At 52.0% G+C, this 23,562-nt stretch overlaps 2 protein-coding genes and 1 non-coding gene across 3 annotated transcripts; 1 reads left to right on the forward strand and 2 right to left on the reverse strand.

Annotated features, from left to right (window-relative positions):
• Positions 1-1,355: 1,355 nt before the first annotated feature.
• On the forward strand, positions 1,356-3,907 carry LOC101145213 (galectin-7). The gene is made up of 4 exons (XM_004060678.3): positions 1,356-1,402; positions 1,786-1,874; positions 2,840-3,041; positions 3,736-3,907. Exons 1-4 carry the CDS (start codon positions 1,397-1,399, stop codon positions 3,847-3,849), a joined length of 411 nt encoding a protein of 136 aa, XP_004060726.1. The 5' UTR covers positions 1,356-1,396; the 3' UTR covers positions 3,850-3,907.
• A 5,087-nt stretch (positions 3,908-8,994) lies between these two features.
• LOC115931669 (U6 spliceosomal RNA) lies at positions 8,995-9,102 on the reverse strand. The gene has a single exon (XR_004068117.1). It is a non-coding gene; the product is annotated as a U6 spliceosomal RNA (small nuclear RNA).
• A 2,889-nt stretch (positions 9,103-11,991) lies between these two features.
• On the reverse strand, positions 11,992-23,450 carry LGALS4 (galectin 4). Its single transcript, XM_004060679.4, has 10 exons — positions 23,073-23,450; positions 22,665-22,753; positions 19,027-19,231; positions 16,762-16,896; positions 14,170-14,196; positions 14,043-14,081; positions 13,823-13,852; positions 12,634-12,722; positions 12,310-12,475; positions 11,992-12,228 (listed from the first exon to the last, which is right to left on the reverse strand). The coding sequence occupies exons 1-10, from the start codon at positions 23,115-23,117 to the stop codon at positions 12,082-12,084; spliced, it is 972 nt and encodes a 323-aa protein (XP_004060727.1). The 5' UTR covers positions 23,118-23,450; the 3' UTR covers positions 11,992-12,081.
• Between the last annotated feature and the right edge of the window lie 112 nt (positions 23,451-23,562).

The following is a 23,562-nucleotide window of genomic DNA, read 5'->3' on the forward strand; positions in this document are numbered from 1 at the left end:
TCTGGGTCTGGTGTCTCCACCCAAACTTTCCACTGCCAGCCTGCCTCTGCCCAGGCCTCTCAGCAGCCTGCTGGGTGGGGCAGGAGCTGGAGTGGCGAGTGGAAAAGGTCCAGGAGGGCTGCTGGGCTGCTAGGAGTGGTTTCTGCTCAGCTCCCACACCATCCCTGCCTTTCAGAAGCATCTTTCAGCCCTACCCGCCCCTCCACCAAGCCAGTTCCCCAACCCTTAGTTCTCTTGCAGAGTCTTAGGCCCAAGGGGGCTGTTTCGGGCCTGGCGGGAGGGTCCCCACCTTGCTCTGCTTTTGATCTAGGTGGTGATGGAATGCTAGGCCACCCACCACCCCAAAACCCGCCTCATCCTGACCTGCAAACTTGGTGGCATGATGGTAGCAGTCCTGGTAGGAGGAAGAAGAGAGACTTGAAGGAGAGAAGTGGGACAGGAATATGTGGTAGACAGAGTTAGGGGCAGAGACGGACAGAGTGAGACAGCCAGCCCCAGAGACAGAACCCACAGGAGAGGTGCGAGCAGAGGTGAGGAGAGCCAGAGGTCGGGGCAGCGGGTCCTGCACGTTCCTGCCTTTGGCAAATCACTTCCCATCCCAGCCTCAGCCTCCTCCTCTGTACAATGGGGGTGACCCATACTCCTCCCTGTTGGAATGATGGGGTCCCAATCAGTGATTTCCTGCATCTCCTGGGCAGCCAAGGGGCCTCGGAAATGACAGGCATAGTCCTAGTGGATCCCCTCCTTTCACCCCTCCTGACTGAGGACTTCCATGAACTGGGCACACTCCAGGACCCAGGGGTACAGCGCTGAGGGGATCAGGCAGGCCCCCTGTGAACCCGTGAAGCCACCCTGTCAGTCACTAGTGCTCCTGTTATGGCCGCTGTTCCATTATAGAGGCAGAAGCTTAGATTTCAGCGCGGATCAGTCCAGGCAGGAGGTTCTCAGCTGGAGAGAAGGGTCTGGAGTTCCCACCCAGATTGGCCTCCCAGGACCTAATATGTCTGTGTATAAAATAAGAGAAATTACTAACAAATAAATACATGAAATGAGATAGAGGCTCTCCGTGTGCCAGGCAGCGGGAAGACAGGGGCGGAGGGGCGGTGGCACAAGGAGCCTTCTCTGCTGTGAGTTTATTACTATTAAACATTCCCTCTTATTAGCAGCTCCTAGGAGAGGGGCAGTGCACCCGGGCCCTGGGTGATGGGGGGATCAGGGCCCCCAAGAAGAGGAGCCACTCCCGCTTCGCCGGGCTTGCCCCAGGGCCAGGGTCCGTGCCAGGTGTGGGTGGTGGGTGGGAAGGGGTGGGGTGAGTCATCAGGGCCAGCCCCGCCCTGCTTTTATTTAAGGTCCCCAGCAGGCCCCACCACCACGGCTGCCCAACCCGGTCCCAGCCATGTCCGTGAGTGCTCCAGGAGCCCGGGGCGGGGCCAAGCAGGGAGGGGGCTGGGGGCTCCTCTTTCAAAGGAGCAAGTGGGCAGTGACTGTGCCATGGACTGGCCTGGGCTGTGGCCTCCGGGTAACCCCCATCCCGACTGTCCCCTCTACCTCTTTGTGGCTTCCTCTGGGGCCCTCTTTGAGGATCTTTCTGTTTGTCTTTGTTGCTCTCCCCATCTGTTTCCCTGTCTGTTTCTGGTCTCTTCCCTGCCTCTCCGCCACCCTTTCCTCTTCCACTGATTTCTGCCAGTCTCAGCCCTGGTCGGCTCCTCTGAGGGTTGACCCACCTTCTGCCTCCCTCCCTCGGTCTCACCGGCTCACAGTGGCCCCCGCACCCCACTCTTGCAGAACGTCCCCCACAAGTCCTCGCTGCCCGAGGGCATCCGCCCTGGCACGGTGCTGAGAATTCGCGGCTTGGTTCCTCCCAATGCCAGCAGGTGAGGCCCCAGGCCCTAGGGGTAAAGGGTACAGGTCTCAGGATCAGCTGACTCCCAATTTTTGCAGTCCAGAAGTAGGGGCCCGAGGCCACCTGTATCCACCAGGCTAGGAGTCCGAGGCCATTTCTGACCTCAAATCTGATGTATTCGTATTTGCCCCATGCCTTTGTGGCTGGGGTCCCTAAGTTTCCCTAAGCATTTGAGGTCCCTGGGTGATCTCAGGGTTCCTAGATATAGTCCTATGACTTCCATGTCTGAGTCCCAGGGAACTCTGGAAATACTCCAAGTCCTGGAGACACCCTGGACCCTGGGAGTCCTTGCCAAGCCATCCTTTGACTTCCTGGCTAAGGAACTTCGGGCCTTCTGGATTCTGAGGTACCCTGGAAATACTGGGGTTCCTGGTATTATTCTTTGTCCTGTAGAACCTGAGGGCTCCCTGAGCATCAGGAGCACCCTGGCTATCACCCAGACCTCCTGGGCAGCTCCCAGGCTCTTTGGAAATGAGGGCACCCTGCCCTAAGCATAGTGACTTTGGTCTGGGTAGGTTTCTGCCAAGGGCCTCATGATGTTTTGGCTGCCTTGGGAATCTAAGCTCCCTGGTCATTAGTCGGCCACCTCTCCTTCTGCGGTGTGTGCCTGTCTTTAGGTCCCTGTTAATTTGGGGGTACTCTGGGAATGGGGAGTGCCAGCCCATAAGCCCTTCACTTTGGTCTGGGTGGTTTATGTTTTGTTTGTTCTTTTGTTTTTTTGTAAGATGGGGTCTTGCTATGTTGCCCAGGCTGGTCTTTAACTTCCGGGCCCAAGCAATCCTCCCTTCTCCACCTCCCAGAGTGCTGGGATTACAGGGTGAGCCACTGCACCCAGCCAACATTTCATTTACTTATTCATTCAAAGTAAATTGTAGACATTGGTATTCCTCACCCTCAACATTTCTTGCCCTGATGGCCACCATCCCCCTCTTCCAGGTTCCATGTAAACCTGCTGTGCGGGGAGGAGCAGGGCTCCGATGCCGCCCTGCATTTCAACCCCCGGCTGGACACGTCGGAGGTGGTCTTCAACAGCAAGGAGCAAGGCTCCTGGGGCCGCGAGGAACGCGGGCCGGGCGTTCCTTTCCAGCGCGGGCAGCCCTTCGAGGTGCTCATCATCGCGTCAGACGATGGCTTCAAGGTGCGTCTCTGCGACAGGGGCGTGGACGCCAAGACTTAGGTCCCTGGAGCAGAGGGTTGGGCAAAGCCAGGCTATTGGTGGAAGGCAGGGAGGTTCGGGGCGGGGTGAGGGGGGTAGGGAAGTCGTGGCCAAGGCGGAGAAGGGTGTCCTTCGACCCTCTCTCTCGCCTAAACAACTCCCACTTGGGTCTGAGGGACAGAGAGACAGCAGGGTCTGGACGAGGCGAGCACCAGCCAAGTGTCCAAGGAGGGGGGGCGTCCTAGCGGGAAGGCGTGGCCCAGACTCGCCATCCCAGACCCTACTCCCAGTTCATTCCTTCCTGAGGTCCGGGGTTTGAGGCATGGGGAGGGATGGGTTGGAAACAGCGCTCAGGAACTCGTCCTAGCAAGTGGATTGGCGGGCGGGGGTGGCGGCAGATCCTCCACCACCCAGACCTTACGCGAATTCACCTCCCTCCTCTGCGCTTTAATAGCGGGTAATGGTCGCTGAAATGAGAATATCCATTACCAGCACTCAAAAAGCCGTTTTTTACTGTGCCACACAGTAAACTCGTTTGATCCTCACGCAAGAGTTAGAATGAACAATAGCCCCATTTTCCCAGTGAGGAAACTGAGGCCCAGAGGGGATGAGTGATTTCCCCAGGGCCACCCAGCATGGGCCTCCGGAATCCTCACCACCCGACCCTCCCCTGCAGGCCGTGGTTGGGGACGCCCAGTACCACCACTTCCGCCACCGCCTGCCGCTGGCGCGCGTGCGCCTGGTGGAGGTGGGCGGGGACGTGCAGCTGGACTCCGTGAGGATCTTCTGAGCAGAAGCCCAGGCGGGCCCAGGGCCTTGGCTGGCAAATAAAGCGTTAGCCCGCAGCGCGACTGTGTCTGTGTCCCATTCACTGAGATGAGCAAACTGAGACCCAGAGAGGCCAAGATACTGGCTCCGGGCCACACAGCGAATCCGAGGCGGAGGCGGGCTCTGAGCCTGCCTGTGCTTAGGACACTTTCTGTCTGCGAAGGCATGAGGGTCGCGATCTGGGAAGGAGTGGGTCTGGGGCGTGTCCTGATGCAGCATTTGTGCAAAGGAAGCCAGGTGGGAATGCGGTCGGGCGGACCTGCTGGCGTTTGGGGCGCAGGGGCGCTCCCCGCAGGTCCTGGTGCCCCCACTGCAGATCTAAGGGGCGCCAACATGGGTCCATCTGCAAAGGGGGCGAATGAGTCCCACCTTTCTGGTCATTTGTGGGCCCCAATCCTACGGGTGGAAAGCGTGTTATAATATCCCGGGTCCCTGGGTCCGGTATCCCCCTGCAGCTCATCTCTCCCACCCTCTTCTCTCCTGGCCTCCCGCCCCTAGAGACGTCCCAGGTGGGGCTGGGAAGCCCGACGGGCGTCTCCGGGCTCCCGCTGTTCCCCAAGTCGGGACAGGTACCCGCCTGCGCACCCTCGGGGCAGACGCGATGGCAGCAGCCCCGGCTCTGCGGAGCAGCTGGGAGGACTCGAAGGACGGCGTGGGTTTTCCCTGGCGCAGCGAGCCCCATTCCCACGCGCCCTCCGCTCTCTCCGACGGCCCCGACCCCGGTCCTAGCCCTGGTCACTGTGACGGGAGGGGAAGCGGACGCCAAGTGCAGCCCCGGCCCCAGTGTGACTTTCAGGGTTCAGGGCGTCGCTGGGGCTCCCATTAATGGCGGGGTTGGGGTGGGAGAGGCTGGGAGCACTGTGCGCCTCGAGCCCGCACCCTCGGCGAGGCACCCTGCAGCGGTCGCGGGTCTCTCAACCGGGGACCGAGGAGCCAGGCCAGGGCTGCGATCGGAAGCTGCACGTGGGTGTTCAGGGCCGGCTGTTCCGGAACCTTACTCCAGAGCCACATCTTGGTGGGCGCGCCAGGGCTTGGGTCTCGATCCCCGCCCTTGAGCCTCCTACCCCCTGGCGTCCGCCTTCCGCATTGCTGCCTGGACCAACGCGGATGCAGGAAGCTGGGGTGGTTCCTGGCCCGGCCTGAATCTGATTCTGGAGTCAGGTGGGGACGCCAGGTTCGCTGCAGGGCCCAGGAGCGTTGAGGACCCGGGGTTTTAGGCCCCTGCGACCTTCGGTCTGGGCGGTCCCTTCCCGTGTCCGGCCCTGGAGTGGGTGGGCGGTGGCCAGGAGCGAGCCTAGCTCAGGTGAGGAGGCCTGTGAGAGGCCGGATTCTCCCAGTCCTCCGGGGCTCCTGCTTGAATGAGTTCGCTCTGATTTCATTTGGCTGTGTCGAGTGGTTTTAAAATATCAGTTTTTTCATAAAGATAATAAATGCATCTGGTATACATTTCAAAACATACAGTGAAATGAACACACATTATTGGCACAAGTGGTGAATGTGGTTGGGTCTTCGGATTAGACAGTAGCGATCCAGCCGTGTTAATGTCCTGAATTTCACCGTTGACTGACAGTGTACATGTGGGAACTTGTCCCTGTTTGTGGAAAATAGAGTTAGGTATTTGGTGGTGCAGCATGTTTGCGACTTATTCTCAAATGGTTCTGAGGCAGGAAAATAGGGTCTGGAGACAGGGAACATAAGGCTGATTCACACTTCAGCTATGACAGGAAACATCCTCTCCATTTACATAGGGCGTACAGCAAGTAACCAATGGAAACCTCTAGAGGGTATTTAAATGCCAAAAAATTATGTAACCCAGCCCTTGAGCCCCTATGCTCCCGCCGCACCCACACTGTGGGGTGTATTTTTATTTTCAATAAATCTCTGCCTTTGTTGCTTCATTATTTCCTTGCTTTGTGCGTTTTGCCCAATTCTTCATTCAAGAGACCAAGCACCTGAACACCCTCCATCGGTAACAGTTCATCAAAAATTTTTAAATAAAAAATTTTTTTTGTTGAGGCAGGGTCTTGCTGTGTTGCCCAGGCTGGTCTTGAACTCCTGGACTCAAACTCCTGAGCTCAAGCGATCCTCCCACCGAGGCTTCCCAGAGTGCTGGGATTACAGGTGTGAGCCATGGTGCCCAACCTAAATCCTTCTTTATTAAGTTTGTCTTCAAAGAAATTTAGAATTTATGATTCAGCTTCCCTTCTCTCCTCCCCATCCTCCTGGATCTTTCTGTAACAGCTATATTGACATATAACTCATATGCTATACAAGTCACCCATTCAAAGTATACAAGTCAATGTTTTTCAGTATATTCACACGGTTGTGCATCCATTAACACAATCTAATTTTAGAACATTTTTATCATCTCAAAAGACCTTGGCTCACAGATGTAATCCCAGCACTTTGGGAGCCTGAGGCAGAAGGATTGATTGAGCCCAGGAGTTCAAGACCAGCCTAAGGCCGGGCGCGGTAGCTCACACTTGTAATCTCAGCACTTTGGGAGGCTGAGATGGGCGGATCACTTGAGCTCAGGAGCTCAAGACTAGCCTGGCCAACATGGCAAAACCCCATCTCTACTCAAAATACAAAAAATTAGCCAGGCATGGTGGCACGCACCTGTAATCCCAGCTACTCGGGAGGCTGAGGCAGGAGAATTGCTTGAACCCGGTAGGCAGAGGCTGCAGTGAGCAGATAGCACCATTGCACTCCAGCCTGGGTGACAGAGCAAAGCTCTGTCTCAGAAAAAAAAAAAAAAAAAAAACCTGGGCAATATAGGGAGACCTCATCTCTACAAAAAATAATTTTAGCCGGGCATGGTGGTACACACCTGTGGTCCCAGTTACTCGGGAGGCTGAGCTAGGAGGATGGCTTGAGCTGGAGAGGTCGAGGCTGCAGTGAGCCGTGATCGCTCCACTGCACTCCAGCTTGAGCAACAGAGTGAAACCCTGTTTCAGAAACAAAACAAAACAAAAAAGAACAACTAAAAATAAAACCCCATACCCGTAAGCAGTCACTCCCCAACTTGCCCCTCCCCCAGCACCTGGCAATCACTAACCTACTTTCCAGCTGTATGGATTTGTGAATCTGCTTGTTTTCCACACGTGGAATCATACAATATGTGGCCCTGTGTATCTGGCTTCTTCCACGGAGCATCATGTTTTCAGGGTTTGTCCATGTCATAGCATGCATCAGCACTTCATTCCTTTTCATGGCTGAATGCTGTTCCAATGTGTGGATCGAACGTACGCGTTTACCCATTCATCATGGTGAATAGTGGATATCTGGGTTGTTCCTACATCTTGGCTATTATGAATAATGCTGCTATGAACCTATTGTGTGAACATGTTTTCATGTCTCTTGGGTAAGTACCTAGGAGAATTTCTGGGTCAGGCCAGGTGCTGTGGCTCATGCCTGTAATTCCACCACTTTGGGAGGCCAAGGCAGATGGATCACCTGAGGTCAGGAGTTCGAGACCAGCCTGACCAACATGGAAAAGCCCCATCTCTACTAAAAATACAAAATTAACCAGGCGTGGTGGTGAATGCCTGTAATCCCAGCTACTTGGGAGGCTGAGGCAGGAGAATCGCTTGAACCCAGGAGGTGGAGGTTTCAGCAAGCCAAGATCGCACCACTGCACTCCAGTCTGGGCATCAAGAGCGAAACTCCATCTCAAAAAAGAAAAAAAAAGAAAAGAATTCCTGGGTCACATGACTCTTTTAAGTTCCGTTTCAAAGAACTGCCAAACCATTTTCCAAAGTAACTGTAACATTTTACATTACCATCAGCAGCATATGTGTTCCTATTTCTCCATGTTCTCTCCAACACTTGTTATTGTCCTTTTTTTTTTTTTTTTTTTTGAGACAGGGTCTTGTTCTGTTGTGTAGGCTGGAGTGCAGTGGTGAAATCATGGCTCACTGCAGCCTCCACCTCCTGGGCTCAAGCAATTCTCCTACCTCAGGCCTCCCAATTAGTTGGAACTATAGGTGTGCGTCCCCATGCTTGGCTAATTTTTAAAAATTTTTTGTAGAGACAGGTTCTTGCTATGTTGCCCAGGCTGGTCCTGAACTCTTAGCCTCAAGTGATCCTCCCACCCCAGCCTCCCAAAGTGCTGGGATTACAGGCATGAGCCACCGCACCTGACCTATCTGTCTTTTTTATTATAGCCATCCTAATAGGTTGGCTTCACCACTTGGTGAAGAGATATGTCATGTGGTTTTGATTTGCATTTCCCTAATGACATGGGTTGCCGTTTATATATCTTCTTTGCAGAAATGTTTATCGAAATTTTCTGCCCATTTTAAATTGGATTTTTAAAAGGTGTTATATAATCTTATCCATAAATATGTGTATAATTCTAAACAATATTTATTTTTTAATTTTTATTTTCGAGATGGGGTCTCACTATGCTGCCCAGGCTGGTCTCAAACTCGCAGGTTCAAACAGTCTTCCCACCTTAGCCTCCCAAGTAGCTGGGATTACAGGCATCTGCCACCACCCCTGGAAGGCTCTCTTTTTAAACAAAACCTCATTACCATTCTAACTCCTAAAAAATTTACAGTTCATATCATTGTATGATACAATGTTTGCAAAGTTTGTATGCAAAGGTTTCCCCCAACATTTTATTATGAATTTTTTCAGACATGCAGAAAAGTTAAAAGAATTATTCTATGAATACCTCATATACCCTAACCAGATTCTATATAACATTTTACTCAACTTGCTTTATCACACATAGATCCATGTATCCACCCTTCTATCCATCCATCACCATCTTCTTTTTTTCTTTTCTTCTTCTTCTTCTTTTTTTTTTTTTTTTTTTTTTGAGAGGAGTCTCACTCTGTTGCCACGCTGGAGTGCAGTGGCGCGATCTCGGCTCACTGCATCCTCTGCCTCCCAGGTTCAAGCGATTCTCCTGCCCCAGCCTCCCGAGTAGCTGGGATTACAGGCACCCACCACTATGCCCGGCTGATTTTTTGTATTTTTGGTAGAGACAGAGTTTCACCACGTTGGCCAGGCTGGTCTCAAAAATTCCTGACCTTGTGATTCTCCTGCCTCGGCCTCCCAAAGTGTTGGGATTACATGCGTGAGCCACCACACCTGGCCAAAAAATATGGAACACTTCACTAATTTGCATGTCATCCTTGCGCAGGGGCCATGCTAATCTTCTCTGCATCATTCCAGATTTTAGTATACGTGCTGCCGAAGCGAGCACTATTTCTTTATTTTATTTTAATATTTTGTATTTTTTTAGAAACAGAGTTTTGCTCTGTTGTCCAGGCTAGAGTGCAGTGGCCTGATTATGGTTCATGGCAGCGTTGAACTCCTGGGCACAAGCCAACCTCCTGCCTCAGGCTCCCTAGCAGCTGGAACTACAGATGTTTGCTACATCTGGCTTACTTTTTTATTTTTTGTAGAGACAGGGTCTCGCCATGTTGCCCAGGCTGGTCTTGAACTCCTGGGCTCAAGCAATCTTCCCACCTCGTCTCCCAAAGTGCTGGGATTACAGGCTCATGCCATCTCACCCAGCCATCATTTTATTTACTTATCCATTCGAAGTAAATTGTAAACATCAGTATTTGTCACCCCTAAACATTTCAGAAGTACATCATTAGCTAGAGTACAATATTTGTTTATGATTCTTTCCTTGTGGTAAGCTTTGTGGAAAGATTCTTTGTTTATATCGGTGAAATGCACAAATCTAAAATGTACAGTTGGCTGGGCACAGCGGCTCACGCCGGTAATCCCGACACTTTGGGCGGCTAGGGCAGGAGCATTGCTTGAGCCCAGGGAGTCGAGATCAGCCTGAGCAACATAAGGAGACCCCCGTCTTTATAAATATATATATTTTTAACTAGCTGGGCATGGTGGTGCACACCTGTGGTCCCAGCTACCTGGGAGGCTGGAGTGGGAGGATCACTTGAGTCCCAGAGGTTGAGCCTGCAATGAGCTGTGATCACACCACTGCACTCCAGCCTGGGCAATAGAGTGAGATCCTGTCTCAATAAAAACAAAAATAAAAAGAATTTAATAAAATAAAATATACAGCAAATGAGTTCTAACAAATGCACAGAGCTGTGTGACCTAGGGTATGGAACATATCCATCACTCCAGAAAGTTGCTTTAGACATGCAAACATTTAAACTTAGTTTGAGTCATGCTAATAACCGGTTTTACAGCATTTTATCCAATTAATAATATAGAGGGTTTAATTCGTCACTTCATGGTTTGTCCTGAAGCTTGCTAACCCATTACATCAGAAAGCCAACCCAGCTAATTTGAAAGTGGATGAGTCAGTGACTGGTGAATAAGTAAACACAAGAGTGAATAAAGAATAGATGGATGAATGAAAATGTAAAGAAATCAGCCGGGGGCAGTGGCTCACGCCTGTAATCCCAGCACTTTGGAAGGCCAAGGTGGGCGGATCACAAGTCAAGAGATCGAGACCATCCTGGCCAACATGGTGAAACCCTGTTTCTACTAAAAATACAAAAATTAGCTGGGCATGGTGGCGCATGCCTGTAGCCCCAGCTACTCAGGAGGCTGAAGCAGGAGAATCACTTGAACCCATGAGGCGGAGGTTGCAGTGAGCTGAGATGGCACCACTGCACTCCAGCCTGGCGACAGAGCAAGACTCCGTCTCAAAAAAAAAAAAAAAAGAAAGAAAGAAAGAAAAAGAAAGAAATCAATGAATGGGCCAGGCACGGTGGCCCACGCCTGTAATCCCAGCACTTTGGGAGGCGGAGGCAGGCGCACCACCTGAGGTCAGGAGTTCAAGACCAGCCTGGCCAACATGGCAAAACCCTGTCTCTTCTAAAAATACAAAAATTAGCCAAGCGTGGTGGCGGGTGCCTGTAATTCCAGCTACTCAGGAGGCTGAGGCAGGAGAATCGCTTGAACGGGAGATGGCGGTTGCAGTGACCTGAGACAGCACCATTGCACTCCAGCCTGGGTGACAAGAGCAAAACTCTGTCTCAAAAAAATAAATAAATAAAAATAAAAACAAGAAATCAATGAATGATGAAATCAGCAAAAGAGTGATTTGATGAAAGCATGGTTGGGTGGACAGATGGAGAGAAGAAAATATAAATGAATGGATAACTTTCCAGCTTGAGTTGGAAAAGGGCTGGAAAAAAATAGATAATGAAGAGATGAATGCATAATTGGATAGAAAGAGAAGAGATGGAAAAGTGATGAATTGCTGAATGGAGGGATGAATGGGCATATGGAGGACAAATGGATGACTGTGATGGAAAGCAGAGAATTACATGGACAAATGGAGGGATGAATAAATGAATGGATGGACGAAAGTTAGACTTCGTAAGGATGGCTGAGTGAATAGACAGATAGACTGGTATATGGCTAGATGTTTGGATGGATGGAGAAGATGATGGATGATCAGATGCATGGGTGATGGATAAAAGGTTGAATGAAAGAATGGATGGATAAACAGCTGGATAGAGCTAGATAGACTGGTGAGTAGATGAATAGTTGCATGTTTGGATGAACGGGTGAACATATGGTTGACTGGATGTTTGGAGAGATTGACGATGAGATGATGGGTGCAGAGGTAAATGGATGGGTAGATGGATAAAGGGTTGGATGAAAGGATGGTCGAACAATCAGCTCAATGGATGGATTGATGAGGTCTAGATGGTTGGATGTTTGATTGATGGATGGTTGGATGGACTTTTGGTTGGATACATGGAGAGATTGATGGATGTTGGGATACATGAGTGGAGAGATGGATGCATGGATGGATGGAATGACAGGCTGTATAGTGGTTAAGTGTGCAGATCCTTGGGAGCCAGATCAGCTGGATTTGAATCCTCCTTCTGCCATTCGTGCAATGTATAATTTGGGCAATTTGTTTTATTTTCCTTTGTTTCCTCATCTGTTACAGAGGGATGATAATAATTGTTTCTACCTCTTGGGGTTGCTGTGAGAAGTGAATGAGCCCTAAATCAGTGCTTGGGGCATAACCAGATTTATGATGACAGGAGGATGGATGGTCAGATGACTGGGTGGATGAAGGATAGATGAAGTGCATGACTGAACCAAGGAAGGGAAGAGTAGCCGGGGAGCAGATGGAGACACACACTCATGAGACACCCTCAGACATTTTATTAGGGGCTTAGAAAGGAGTCCTAGGGGATAATTCTGTTTTCCCATGAGTTATGGCCCCAGGAATAGATTAGATCTGGACATAGGACAAGGTGACATCACCCTGGATTTCCAACGTGTCCACCCTCTGGAAGGCCGAGAGGCGATGGGCAAAGTCAAAGAGGTGCTGGCCATTGGCGTAAACCTTGAAGCGATCCAAGCCACAGCGAATGGACAGCTGCAGGGAGAGGGGTGGGCATGAGGCCAGGGCCAGGACTGAGGCCCTGGAAGGAAGTGGGAAAAGAGAGCTCAGACTCACATCAAAGAACTGTCCGGGACCAAATGGGTTGTGGGTGATCTTCTTCTCCTCGGATCCCCACGAGCCATTCAGAAGGCTGTTCCGGACCACGGTACTGTTGCCCATGCGGGGATTAATGTGCAGAGCTATGTCCCCTGAGGAGCCCACCTTAAAGTTGATGGCAAAGCTGGGGACAGAGAGGGAGGGGGGAGTCAGATGGAGTCCAGTGGGAAGGGGCCTGTGGGCTGGACCTCTGAATCCCTAAAGGAGGAGGGGACAGAGGGTCTAGACTGTTGGGTCTGAGGGAGGAGGGGGCTGGGGGTTCCCACCTAGTTTACGTTATACCTCTTGCCTGTGGGAGGCACATAGCCCTTGATGATGATGGTTCTTCGAGCTGTGAGCCCTCCTTGCAGTCTCCCGAAATATGGCACAGGCTGTGGGAAGAGAACAGGGGGTCCCATTCTCTCTCAGCTTAGCAGAGCCAGATGTGGGAAGAAATTTTATTTTTCTTTTCTTTTCTTTCCTTTCTTTTTTTCTTATAAGAGATGGGGTCTTACTCTGTCACCCAGGCTGGAGTGCAGTGGCATGATCAAGCCTCATTGCAGCCTCAAACTGCTGGGCTCAAGCAATCCTCCCATCTCAGCCTCCCGAAGTGTTGGGATTACAGGCGTGAGCCACCACGCCCAGCCTTGCAGGAACAAAGGAACAAATTTTGTTTTTTTTTAGGCAGAGTCTCCCTCTGACACCCAGGCTGGAGTGCAGTGGCACAATCTCAGCTCACTGCAACCTCTGCCTCCTAGGTTCAAGCAATTCTGCTGCCTCAGCCTCCCTAGTAGCTGGGATTACAGGTGTGCGCCACCACACCTGGCTAACTTTTGTCATTTTAGTAGAGAGGGGATTCATCATGTTGACCAGGCTGATCTGGAACTCTTGAGCTCAAGTGATCCACCTGCCTTGGCCTCCCAAAGGGCTGGGATTATAGGCATGAGCCACCGTGTCTGGCCAAGAATACATTTTCTTTTTCTTTCTTTCTTTTTTTTTTTTTTTTTTGAGACGGAGTCTTGTTCTGTCACCAGGTTGGAGTGCTGTGGCACGATCCCGGCTCACTGCAATCTCCGACTCCCTGGTTCAAGCGATTCTCCTGCCTCAGCTTCCTGAGTAGCTGGGATTACAGGCGCGCGCCACCATGCCCGGCTAATTTTTGTATTTTTAGTAGAGACAGAGTTTCACTATGCTGGCCAGGATGGTCTCGATCTCCTGACCTCGTGATCCGTCCGCCTTGGCATCCCAAAGTGCTGGGATTACAGGCGTGAGCCACCACGTCCAGGCCAAGAACAAATTTTCTGAGAGGTCCCACTCCTCCTGGAAAACATCCCCAATTCCTTCTGCTCCCTAAACCTGACCACGAACTCTATCTACCCTTCCCCGACCTCCCACCCCAAAACCCTCAGCCCACTCTCTTTCTGGCTGTCTCAGGTTCCCTGGAGATCCGTGCCCCCTCCCCACCATCCATCTCTGTTTCCCCAAGCCATACCGGGTTGAAGGTTGGGGGTCCTTCCATGGTCTGTGAAGTGAGGAAGAAGCGATATTATTCTCCAAGAGTCGACAGATATCTATGACACACCCATTAGACTCTGGCGTTTCTCTAGGTGCTGGGTTAGTACACCTTGGGCTGCAACCCCTCTTAGCTCCCCCTACCCCAATTCTCACCATTCCCACTCCCCACCCGGGGCCCTCCCAGCCCTCCCACTCACGGGCAGGCTGTTCAGCTGTTGATGGCAATGTCCGGGACCCTGAACGATGGATGGAAGGCAGGAAGGGTGAGAGGGGCTGAGGGACCCCACTAGGGGGGAAGACCCTCACCCATCAGCAAGTACTTACAGGGTAAGGTGGCATCATCGGGGGTCCCTGTGGGCACAGAAAGAGAAAGCGGTTATGAGAGGGTCCCCAGATTTGGGACTGAAAGATGTCGAGAGTGCCTGCCCTGGGGTGGCCCACCACCACCACCACTATGCCAGAGAACTCTGGCATCAAAGGGTGGCACCCCAATCACAGATTCACGGAGAGGGGCACCCCATGTTCGGGGATCCCTGAGTGAGTCACCCCAAAGCTTTAGGACAATGCTTGGTCCATTTCGTTCTCTGTGCCCTTCCCCTTGCTGTCTTCCTGCTGTCCCGGGGCCCTTACTCGCTGATCTTGATCTCAGTTTCTGCCTCTGTCTCTGTGTCTCTGCCTCTCTCTCTGTCTTGGCCACACCTCAGCGCAGGGGCTTCCTTCTGCCAAACACCTTTATTTATTTTATTTTATTTATTTATTTGAGATGGAATTTCGCTCTTGTTGCCCAGGGTGCCGTGCAGTGGCACGATCTCTGCTCACCTCAACCTCTGCCTCCCGGGTTCAAGTGATTCTCCTGCCTCAGCCTCCGGTGTAGCTGGGATTACAAGCATGCGCCACCATGCCCGGCTAATTTTGTATTTTTAATAGAGACGGGGTTTCTCCATGTTGGTCAGGCTGGTCTCAAACTCCCGACCTCAGGTGATCTGCTCGCCTCACCCTCCCAAGTCTAACACCTTTAACTTTTACTCTCTCTCTTTCTCTCTGTTACCTTCTCTTTTCTCCTCCTTGTAATTAACTCCTTTCTGCCTTGACTTCTATTCTCAGCCAGCTATTCTGAAGGCCTTTTAAAAGTAGCTTTATATAGCCGGGCGTGGTGGCAGGTGCCTGTAATCACAGCTACTTGGGAGGCTGAGGAAGGAGAATTGCTTAAACCTGGGAGGCAGAGGGTGCAGTGAGCTGAGATCATGCCACTGCACTCCAACCTGGGCCACAGAGCGAGACTCCATCTAAAAAAAAAACAAAAAACCAAAAACAAACAAACAAATAAACGTAGCTTTATAAGCTGGGCGCTGTGGCTCACGCCTGTAATCTTAGGACTTTGGGAGGCTGAGGTGGGTGGATCACCTGAGGTCAGGAGTTCAAGACCAGCCTGGACAACATAGGAAAATTCCTCCCCTCTGTCTTTACAAAAAATTTAAAAACTAGCTGGGGCTGGTGGTGCGTGCCTGTAGTCCCAGCTACTCAGGAGGCTGAGGTGGGAGGATCACTTGAACCCAGGAAGTCAAGAATACAGTAAGCTGTGATTGCACCACCACACTCCAGCCTGGGTGACAGAGCCAGACCCTGCCTCAAAAATAATAATAATAATAATAATAATAATAATAATAATAATAATATTAAATAAAATTGATAAACTCAATTTAATTGTATGTTATTTATTTTTAATGATTGTGTTAAGCAACCTCTAGGGAATTCATTCACTATCGTGTGTTCTTTGCCTTTCCTTATCCTCACTTTCTGACTCACCTTACACACTTCCTCCTACTCCAGGAAGCACTTCCTTCCTGACCCATGACTAGTCAAGCCCTTCCTTTAGGCTCCCAAACCTCCTGCATACTCCATATCCCAGCCCCTGCCCCTCTGCCTGTGCCCTCCCTATCACAGCCCTGACCATTTCTGGGCTGTCACTCTCTGATGCCATGTCTGTGAGCCCAGTGAGGTCAGGGTCCAGAGATATCTCAGTCATTCCTGTCTCCAGCCCTGGGCCTGACCCCTCTGCCTGCCTCCACCCACCCCCCTATCCTGGCCCTGATCCCTCTGTCTGGGCCCAAACCCAACTACAACCCTTCAGCCTGGGCCTCCCCATCCCGGCCTTGATCCCTTGCAGTGATGGGTCTGTCTTCCCAGTGGGCTCCCTTGATCATCACTGGGCTCTTGGCATAACTCAGCAGAGGGAGATGCTTGGGAAATAAATGAATGTGGAACGCGCTGGGCACCATGGCTCACACCTGTAATCCCAGCACTCTGGGAGACTGTAGCCAGCAGATCACTTGAGGCCAGGAGTTCAAGACCAGCCTGGTCAACATGGTGAAACCCCGTCTCTACTAAAAATACAAAAATTAGCCAGATGTGATGGTGGGTGCCTGTAATCCCAGCTACTTGGGAGGCTGAGGCAGGAGAATCGCTTAAAACTGGGAGGCAGAGGTTGCAGTGAGCCAGAATCATGCCACTGTACTCCAGCCTGGGTGACAGAGCAAGACTCCATCTCAAAAAGAAAAAATAGACCAACTGCGGTGGCTCACGCCTGTAATCCCAGCACTTTGGGAAGTCGAGGCGGGTGGATCATGAGGTAAGGAGATCGAGACCATCTTGGCTAACACAGTGAAACCCTGTCTCTACTAAAAATACAAAAAAATTAGCCGGGCGTGGTGGCAGGCTCCTGTAGTCCCAGATGTTTGGGAGGCTGAGGCAGGAAAATGGCGTGAACCCGGGAGGCAGAGCTTGCAGTGAGCTGAGATTGCGCCACTGCACTCCAACCTGGGTGACAGAGCGAGACTCCGTCTCAAAAAGAAAAAAAATGAATGTGGAACTGAATTTAGAAAGGAAGGACGCAAGAAGGGATGGGACCCCTCACACCTGGGGCCGGGAGGGCTGGCCTCCGATGAAGTTGATTGATTGAAGTTGCAGATCCCCATCCACTTGCAGGTGGGTGACCATCTGTAGGGGAAGCCGGTGCGCGTACTCATAGAAGGGATTTCCATTTACCACCACCTGGAGGGCAGAGATGGGAGGTCAGGAGTCAGCACCCATGATCCTGGGAAGATACAAACAGGAAGCGAGGGCAGGGCGCCCTGGCTCACGCCTCTAATCCCAGCACTTTGGGAGGCTGAGGTGGGTGGATCATTTGAGATCAGGAGTTTGAGACCAGCCTGGCCAACATAGTGAAACCCAATCTCTACTAAAAATACAAAAATTAGCCAGGCATGGTGGCGGGCACCTGTAATCCCAGATACTCGGGAGGCTGAGGCAGGAGAATCGCCTGAACCCGGGAGGTGGAGGTTGCAGTGAGCGGAGATCACGCTGCTGCACTCCAGCCTGGGCGACAGAGCAAGACTCTGTCTCAAAAAAAAAAAAAAAAAGCAAGGAACAGGGATCTTTTTCATTGGGAGTCGATAGTCTTGGGGATGAGCTGGGACAGCCTCAGCATCAGGAACCTTGGAGTCCACAGCTCAGAGGTCAAGCTAAGGTCAAAAGTCAGCTCACTGGCCGGGCGCAGTGGCTCATGCCTGTAATCCCAGCACTTTAGGAAGCCAAGGTGGGGGATCATTTGAGATCAAGAGTCCGAGACCAGCTTGAGCAACATAGCAAGACCCCGTCTTTACAAAAATATACAAAAATTAGCCGGGCGTGATGGTGTGCACCTAGAGTCCCAGCTACTCCGGAGGCTAATGTGAGAGGATCACCTGAGCCCGGGGAGGTTGAGGCCGTAGTGAGCTGTTTGCATCACTGCACTCCAGCCTGGGCAACAGAGCGAGACCCAGTCTCAAGAGGAAAAAAAAAAGTACACGTTTTGCAAAAAACACAAAGTGGAGGAGGAAATACACATGAAATATATTACAAGACTCTCAGCAGTCGGGTAATGGGACTAAGGAAAAGCGCTAAAAGAGGATTTTTTAAAATAGGCAGGAAATGGCCGCCCTTCGTCTGGGAGGTGGGGAGCGCCTCTGCCCGGCCGCCCCGTCTGGGAGGTGGGGAGCGCCTCTGCCCGGCCGCCCCGTCTGGGAAGTGTACCCAACAGCTCCGAAGAGACAGCGACCATCAAGAACGGGCCATGATGACGATGGCGGTTTTGTCGAAAAGAAAAGGGGGAAATGTGGGGAAAAGAAAGAGAGATCAGATTGTTACTGTGTCTGTGTAGAAAGAAGTAGACATAGGAGACTCCATTTTGTTCTGTACTAAGAAAAATTCTTCTGCCTTGAGATGCTGTTAATCTGTAACCTTACCCTATGCTCCCTGAGACATGTGCTGTGTCAGCTCAGGGTTAAACGGATTAAGGGCTGTGCAGGATGTGCTTTGTTAAACAGATGCTTGAAGGCAGCACGCTCCTTAAGAGTCATCACCACTCCCTAATCTCAAGTACCCAGGGACACAACACACTACAGAAGGCCGCAGGGACCTCTGCCTAGGAAAACCAGAGACCTTCGTTCACGTGTTTATCTGCTGACCTTCCCTCCACTATTATCCTATGACCCTGCCACATCCCCCTCTCTGAGAAACACCCAAGAATGATCAATAAATAAAAATAAATTAAAAAATAAAATAAAATAGGCAGGAAAGAAGGAAAAGAAAGAAGTTGACATAAAAAGTGGGGATGGAAAAAGGAAATAAATGAAGGAGGGAGGGAGAGAGAAGGAAGAAGAGAGGAGGGAAGGGGGAAGGAAGGAGGGAAGGAAAGAGGAAAGAACAGAGAAAGAGGAAGGAAAAAGAGGAAAAAGAAGGAAGGGGCTGGGCGTGGTGGCTCACGCCTGTAATTCCAGCACTTTGGGAGGCCGAGGAGGGCAGAACACCTGAGGTCGGGAGTTCGAGGCCAGCCTGGGCAACATGGTGAAACCCCATCTCTACTCAAAATACAGAAATTAGCTGAGTGTGGTGGCACCCGCCTATAATCCCAGCTACTCGGGAGGCTGAGGCAGGAGAAGCTCTTGAACCCAGCAGGCAGAGGTTGCAGTAAGCTGAGATCATGCCACTGCACTCCAGCCTGGGCAACAGAGTGAAACTCCATCTCAAAAAAAAAAAAAAGAGAAAGAAAGAAAGAAAAGGAAGGAAGGCGGGAAGGAAGGAAGCAGCCAAGATGGCGCCACTGCACTCCAGCTCGGGAAACAAGAGAGAAAGCATGCAGACCTTGTAGTGCTCAGCCAGGACTATGAAGACCAGCTCGAAGGCGGCACCCTTTTTGAAGGGCATGCTCCTCTTCCTCTCCTCGCTGCCCCACTTCCCGCCCTGCAACGTGTTGAAGACCACCTTGTCCCAGCCGTCAAACCGCGGATTGAAGTGGAAGGCGATGTCTGAGCCTGGATCCTGCCCAACCACAAAGTTCACGAAGAACCTGGCGGGACACAAAGGACTCATTCCCCTGGTACCACCTCCCGCTGCCTGGGGGCCTCCTCCAGGAAGCCCTCTCCCCGCCGCCCTGTCCTGGGGCTCCCTGGCCCGGACCTCAGCACCAGCTCTGAGGGGCAACCTTGGCACTGTGGGCCACGGCGTGGAGAGGACCTGAGTTCTGAGGGGGGCAGATTCCCACCACCACACCTTCGCTCACAGCCTTTCCTTCTTTTTTTTTTTTGAGATGGAGTCTTGCTCTGTCACTCAGGCTGGAGTTGGAGTGCCGCCATCTCAGCTCACTGCAACCTCCGCCCCCTGGATTCCAGTGATTCTCCTGCCTTAGCCTCCCGAGTAGCTGGGGTTACAGGCGTGCACCACCACGTCCGGCTAATTTTTGTATTTTTAGTAGAAACAGGGTTTCACCATGTTGGCCAGGCTGATCTCAAACTCCTGACCTCAGGTGATCCACCTGCCTCGGCTTCCCAAAGTGCTGGGATTACAGGTGTGAGACACCGTGCCTGACGTTTTTTTCTTGAGACAGGGTCTTGTGTTCTCACCCTGTTCCCCAGGCTGGAGTGCAGTGGCCACGATGGTGGCTCACTGCAGCCTCAACCTCCTGGGTCAACTGATTCTCCTGCCTCAGCCTCCCTAGTAGCTGGGACTACAGGCACATGCCACTATGCCTGGCTTTTTTTTTTTTTTTTTTTAGAGATGGGGTCTCACTATGTTGCCCAGGCTGGTCTCAAACTCCCGGGCTCAAGCAATCCTACCACCTCGGCCTCTCAGAGTGCTGGGATTACAGGTGTGAGTTGCTGTACCCAGCCCACCTTGCCTTCTTAGACCACCTCCTCCCGCCTCTTCCCAACTTCCAGCTATGACTGCTACAAGTCTGCCACGGGCCAGGCCCTGTCCTATGCACTTTGGGTCTCCCTGCTCCCCTCCTGGCCCTGAAGATCGTTTCCCTCATGCAGCCAGAGGGTCCCTGTGTACACCCATGACCCATCACATTCCGCACCCTTGGGCACACCAGCATCCTTGAAATTACTCCCCAGGACAGGCCTGTCTCAGGGCCTTTGCACTGGCTGTTCCCTCTGCCTAGAAGGCCCTTCCCTCAGCTGTCCTTGGGGATCCCTCTCTCCGTTCCTTCTGTTCTTTGCTGATATGTTCCCTTCCCAGGCAGGCCTTCTCTGGCCACCTTTTTAATTTTTTTGAGACAGTCTCCCTTTGTCACCTAGGCTGGAGTGCAGTGATGCGATCTCAGCTCACTGCAACCTCTGCCTTCAGGATTCAAGTGATTCTCCCACATCAGGCTCCCAAGTAGCTGGGATTACAGGCACCTGTCACCATGCCTGGCTAATTTTGTATTTTCAGCAGAGATGAGATTTCGCCTTTTTTTTTTTTTTTTTTTTTTTGAGATGGAGTCTCGCTCTGTCGCCCAGGCTGGAGTGCAGTGGCGCAATCTTGGCTTACTGCAAGCTCCGCCTCCTGGTTTCACGCCATTCTCCTGCCTCAGCCTCCCGAGTAGCTGGGACTACAGGCGCCCACCACCATGCCCGGCTAATTTTTTGTATTTTTAGTAGAGACGGGGTTTCACTGTGTTAGCCAGGATGGTCTCGATCTGCTGACCTCGTGATCCGCCCGTTGATCTCCTGACCTCGTGATCCGCCCGTCTCTGCCTCCCAAAGTGCTGGGATTACAGGCATGAGCCACCACGCCCAGCCAGATGCGATTTTGCCATTTTGGCCAGGCTAGTCTCGAGCTCCTGACCTCAGGTGATCTGCCTGGCTTAGCCACCCAAAGTGCTGGGATTACAGGCGTGAGCCACCATGCCCGGCCAGGCCACCCTATTTAAGGGGACAATTTAAAGGGAACCTCTGTCCGCACATACACTCCCCATCTCCCTTCCCTCCTCATTTTCTTCATAGCACTTAATATCATCTGACATCTTAGATATTCGACTTTTTTTTTTTTTTTTTTTGAGACTGAGTCTCACTCTTGTTGCCCAGGCTGGAGTGCAATGCCACGATCTCGGCTCACCAAAACCTCCACTTCCCAGGTTCAAGTGATTCTCCTGCCTCAGCCTCCTGAGTAGCTGGGATTACAGGCATGTGCCACCACGCCCTGGTAATTTTGTATTTTTAGTAGAGACAGGGTTTCTCCATTTTGGTCAGGCTGGTCTCAAACTCCCGATCTCAGGTGATCCGCCTGCCTAGGCCTCCCAAAGTGCTGGGATTACAGGCCTGAGCCACCGCGCCCGGCCTGGACTTATTTTTTATGTTTCCCCTACGAGGACATCAGCTCCACGAGGGCAGCGGTCTCTGTCCTGTTCACTCCTCCATCCCTAGTGCCAGGACACAGAATGGGCACTCAATGAAGAAGTAAACAATAAATAAATAAACAACAGGCTGGGCAGAGTGGCTCACACCAGTGCCTGATCCTCCCAGCACTTTAGGAGGCCGAGGCTAGAGGATCGCTTGAGCACAGGAGTTCAAGACCAGCCTGGGCAACATAACAAGACTTTGTCTCTACAGAACAAATAATAATAATACATAAAAATTAAAAATTAAATTAGTTGGGCATGGTGGCACATGTCTGTAGTCCCATCTGCTTGGAAAGATGAGGTAGGAGGATCACTTTAGCCCAGGAGTTGGAGGCCAAAGTGAGCTATAATATTGTGCCACTGCACTCCAGCTTGGGCAACAGAGCAAGACCCTATCTCTAAGGAAAAAAAAAGTCCGATGAGGCCAATTATTATCAACGTGTTAAGGCCCTTTTTAAAAAGCTAAGACTGGGCCAGGCGCAGTGGCTCACGCCTGTAATCCCAGCACTTTGGGAGGCCGAGATGGGCGGATCACTTGAGGTCAGGAGTTTGAGACCAGCTTGACCAACATGGTGAAACCCTGTCTCTACCAAAAATACAAAAATTAGCCAGAATCCCAGAATCGCTTGAACCTGGGAGACAGAGGTTGCAGTGAGCCAAGATCATGCCATTGCACTCCAGCCTGGGCGACAAGAGCAAAACTCCATCTCAAAAAAAAAAAAAAAAGAAAACAGAAAAGAAAAGAAAATGAAGCACAGAGAGGCATAGTCACTTTCACTCTTTCACCAACACAGAGCTGGGGAGTGGCAGAGCTGGGATTTTAACTCGGGGACCCGGCTCTGAGCCTGTGATCTGAATTCCTGCCATTGCACCCATCAGCTTCAGTCTAATCTCCAACTCAGGGGCTGCCTCTCAAGGTGAGCCCTCCCTGAACGTTCTGGCCCCCACGTCCCCACTCCTGATCTGCCCCAGATTCATCTCTGGCTATTGGGTGGGGCAGAAAAAGAGTCCCCTCTCCACCAGGGTGGGGTAAGGGCAGAAAGCCCCCAACAGCCGGGCCCAGAGCACCCAATTGGAAGTCCCCTGCCAGCCCGGCCTGGCTTGGGGAGGGTCTTACCGCTTCATGTGCTCGCTGGCCACTCCTTGGATGTAAACAGACATTCCCATGTTGAGCCCGCCCGGGATGGGCTGGTAGTAAGGCAGCGTCTGGAGAAGAGGCCTGGTGAGGGGACTCACAAGCCATCTGCCTGTTGCAGCCTTTACCCCTCCCAGAAAAGCCCCCCAGTCCCTTAAGCAGGAGAGAGGAAACCATGGGGGAGGACCAGGCTGAAGATGACGAGGGCCAACAGTTAGACGTGGACACAGCCTGAGGTCAGGGTAGGAGTAAATCGAGGGTCGGGGCCAGCTTTGGGTAAATCAGACCACAGAGTCAGATGGGCCCCCCCCAGGATCAGAGTGGGGAAAATTGGTGTGAGGGCTTATGGACGGAGCTGCGGGCGGGGTGGGGCCTGAGCTGGCATCTCACCGGGTTGTAGGTGGGCTGGTAGCCCGGTGCGGGGACATAGGCCATCGCTCGAGGCTGCGCTAGTGGCTGGTCCTGTGAGAAGAGCTGCAGGAGTGGGAGATGGTGGCGGATGGCAGGCGGTGGTGGCTCTTATACCCAGGGTAAGGGAGTGGCTGGCAGGGGAGGGTCCACAGGGCTCCTCTTCTGGAACTCTCAGGCTGTCGGCTTCTCCTAGAGCACACCCTAGTCTCCCTTCCCTTGCCAGCTTCCCTGGTGACCAGCCAGGACCCAAATCACCTGCGTCCCCTCCCCTACGCCCTCCTGCAAAGAGGAAGTGCTCATGAACTTCGGCCCTGCCAGGGCCTTATCAGAGCCCATAAAACCCTGCCCAGACTTCTGTTGGCAGAGGGAGGGTGAGACCAGGCAGGGCAGGGCAGGCTGCAAGAATGACCCAGGACAGGTGGGCAGCGGAGGAGGAGAACGCGGAGGAACTGCAAATTCCTGCCTCTCC

This window comes from Gorilla gorilla, chromosome 20 (assembly GCF_029281585.2).
Source record: "Gorilla gorilla gorilla isolate KB3781 chromosome 20, NHGRI_mGorGor1-v2.1_pri, whole genome shotgun sequence".
Lineage (NCBI taxonomy): Eukaryota > Metazoa > Chordata > Mammalia > Primates > Hominidae > Gorilla > Gorilla gorilla.

What these genes read in the sequence shown, in the direction of transcription:
- LOC101145213 (XM_004060678.3), top strand. An exon ending in GTTCCTCCCAATGCCAGCAG is followed by an intron (nt 1,875 to 2,839) that starts GTGAGGCCCCAG and finishes CCCCTCTTCCAG; the next exon opens with GTTCCATGTAAACCTGCTGT. An exon ending in CGTCAGACGATGGCTTCAAG is followed by an intron (nt 3,042 to 3,735) that starts GTGCGTCTCTGC and finishes CCTCCCCTGCAG; the next exon opens with GCCGTGGTTGGGGACGCCCA.
- LGALS4 (XM_004060679.4), bottom strand. Translation starts at nt 23,117, where the DNA reads ATGGCCTATGTCCCCGCACCGGGCTACCAGCCCACCTACAACCCG. An exon ending in GACCCCCAACCTTCAACCCG is followed by an intron (nt 12,723 to 13,822) that starts GTATGGCTTGGG and finishes CTCTTCCCACAG; the next exon opens with CCTGTGCCATATTTCGGGAG. An exon ending in GTCCCGGACAGTTCTTTGAT is followed by an intron (nt 12,229 to 12,309) that starts GTGAGTCTGAGC and finishes CTCTCCCTGCAG; the next exon opens with CTGTCCATTCGCTGTGGCTT.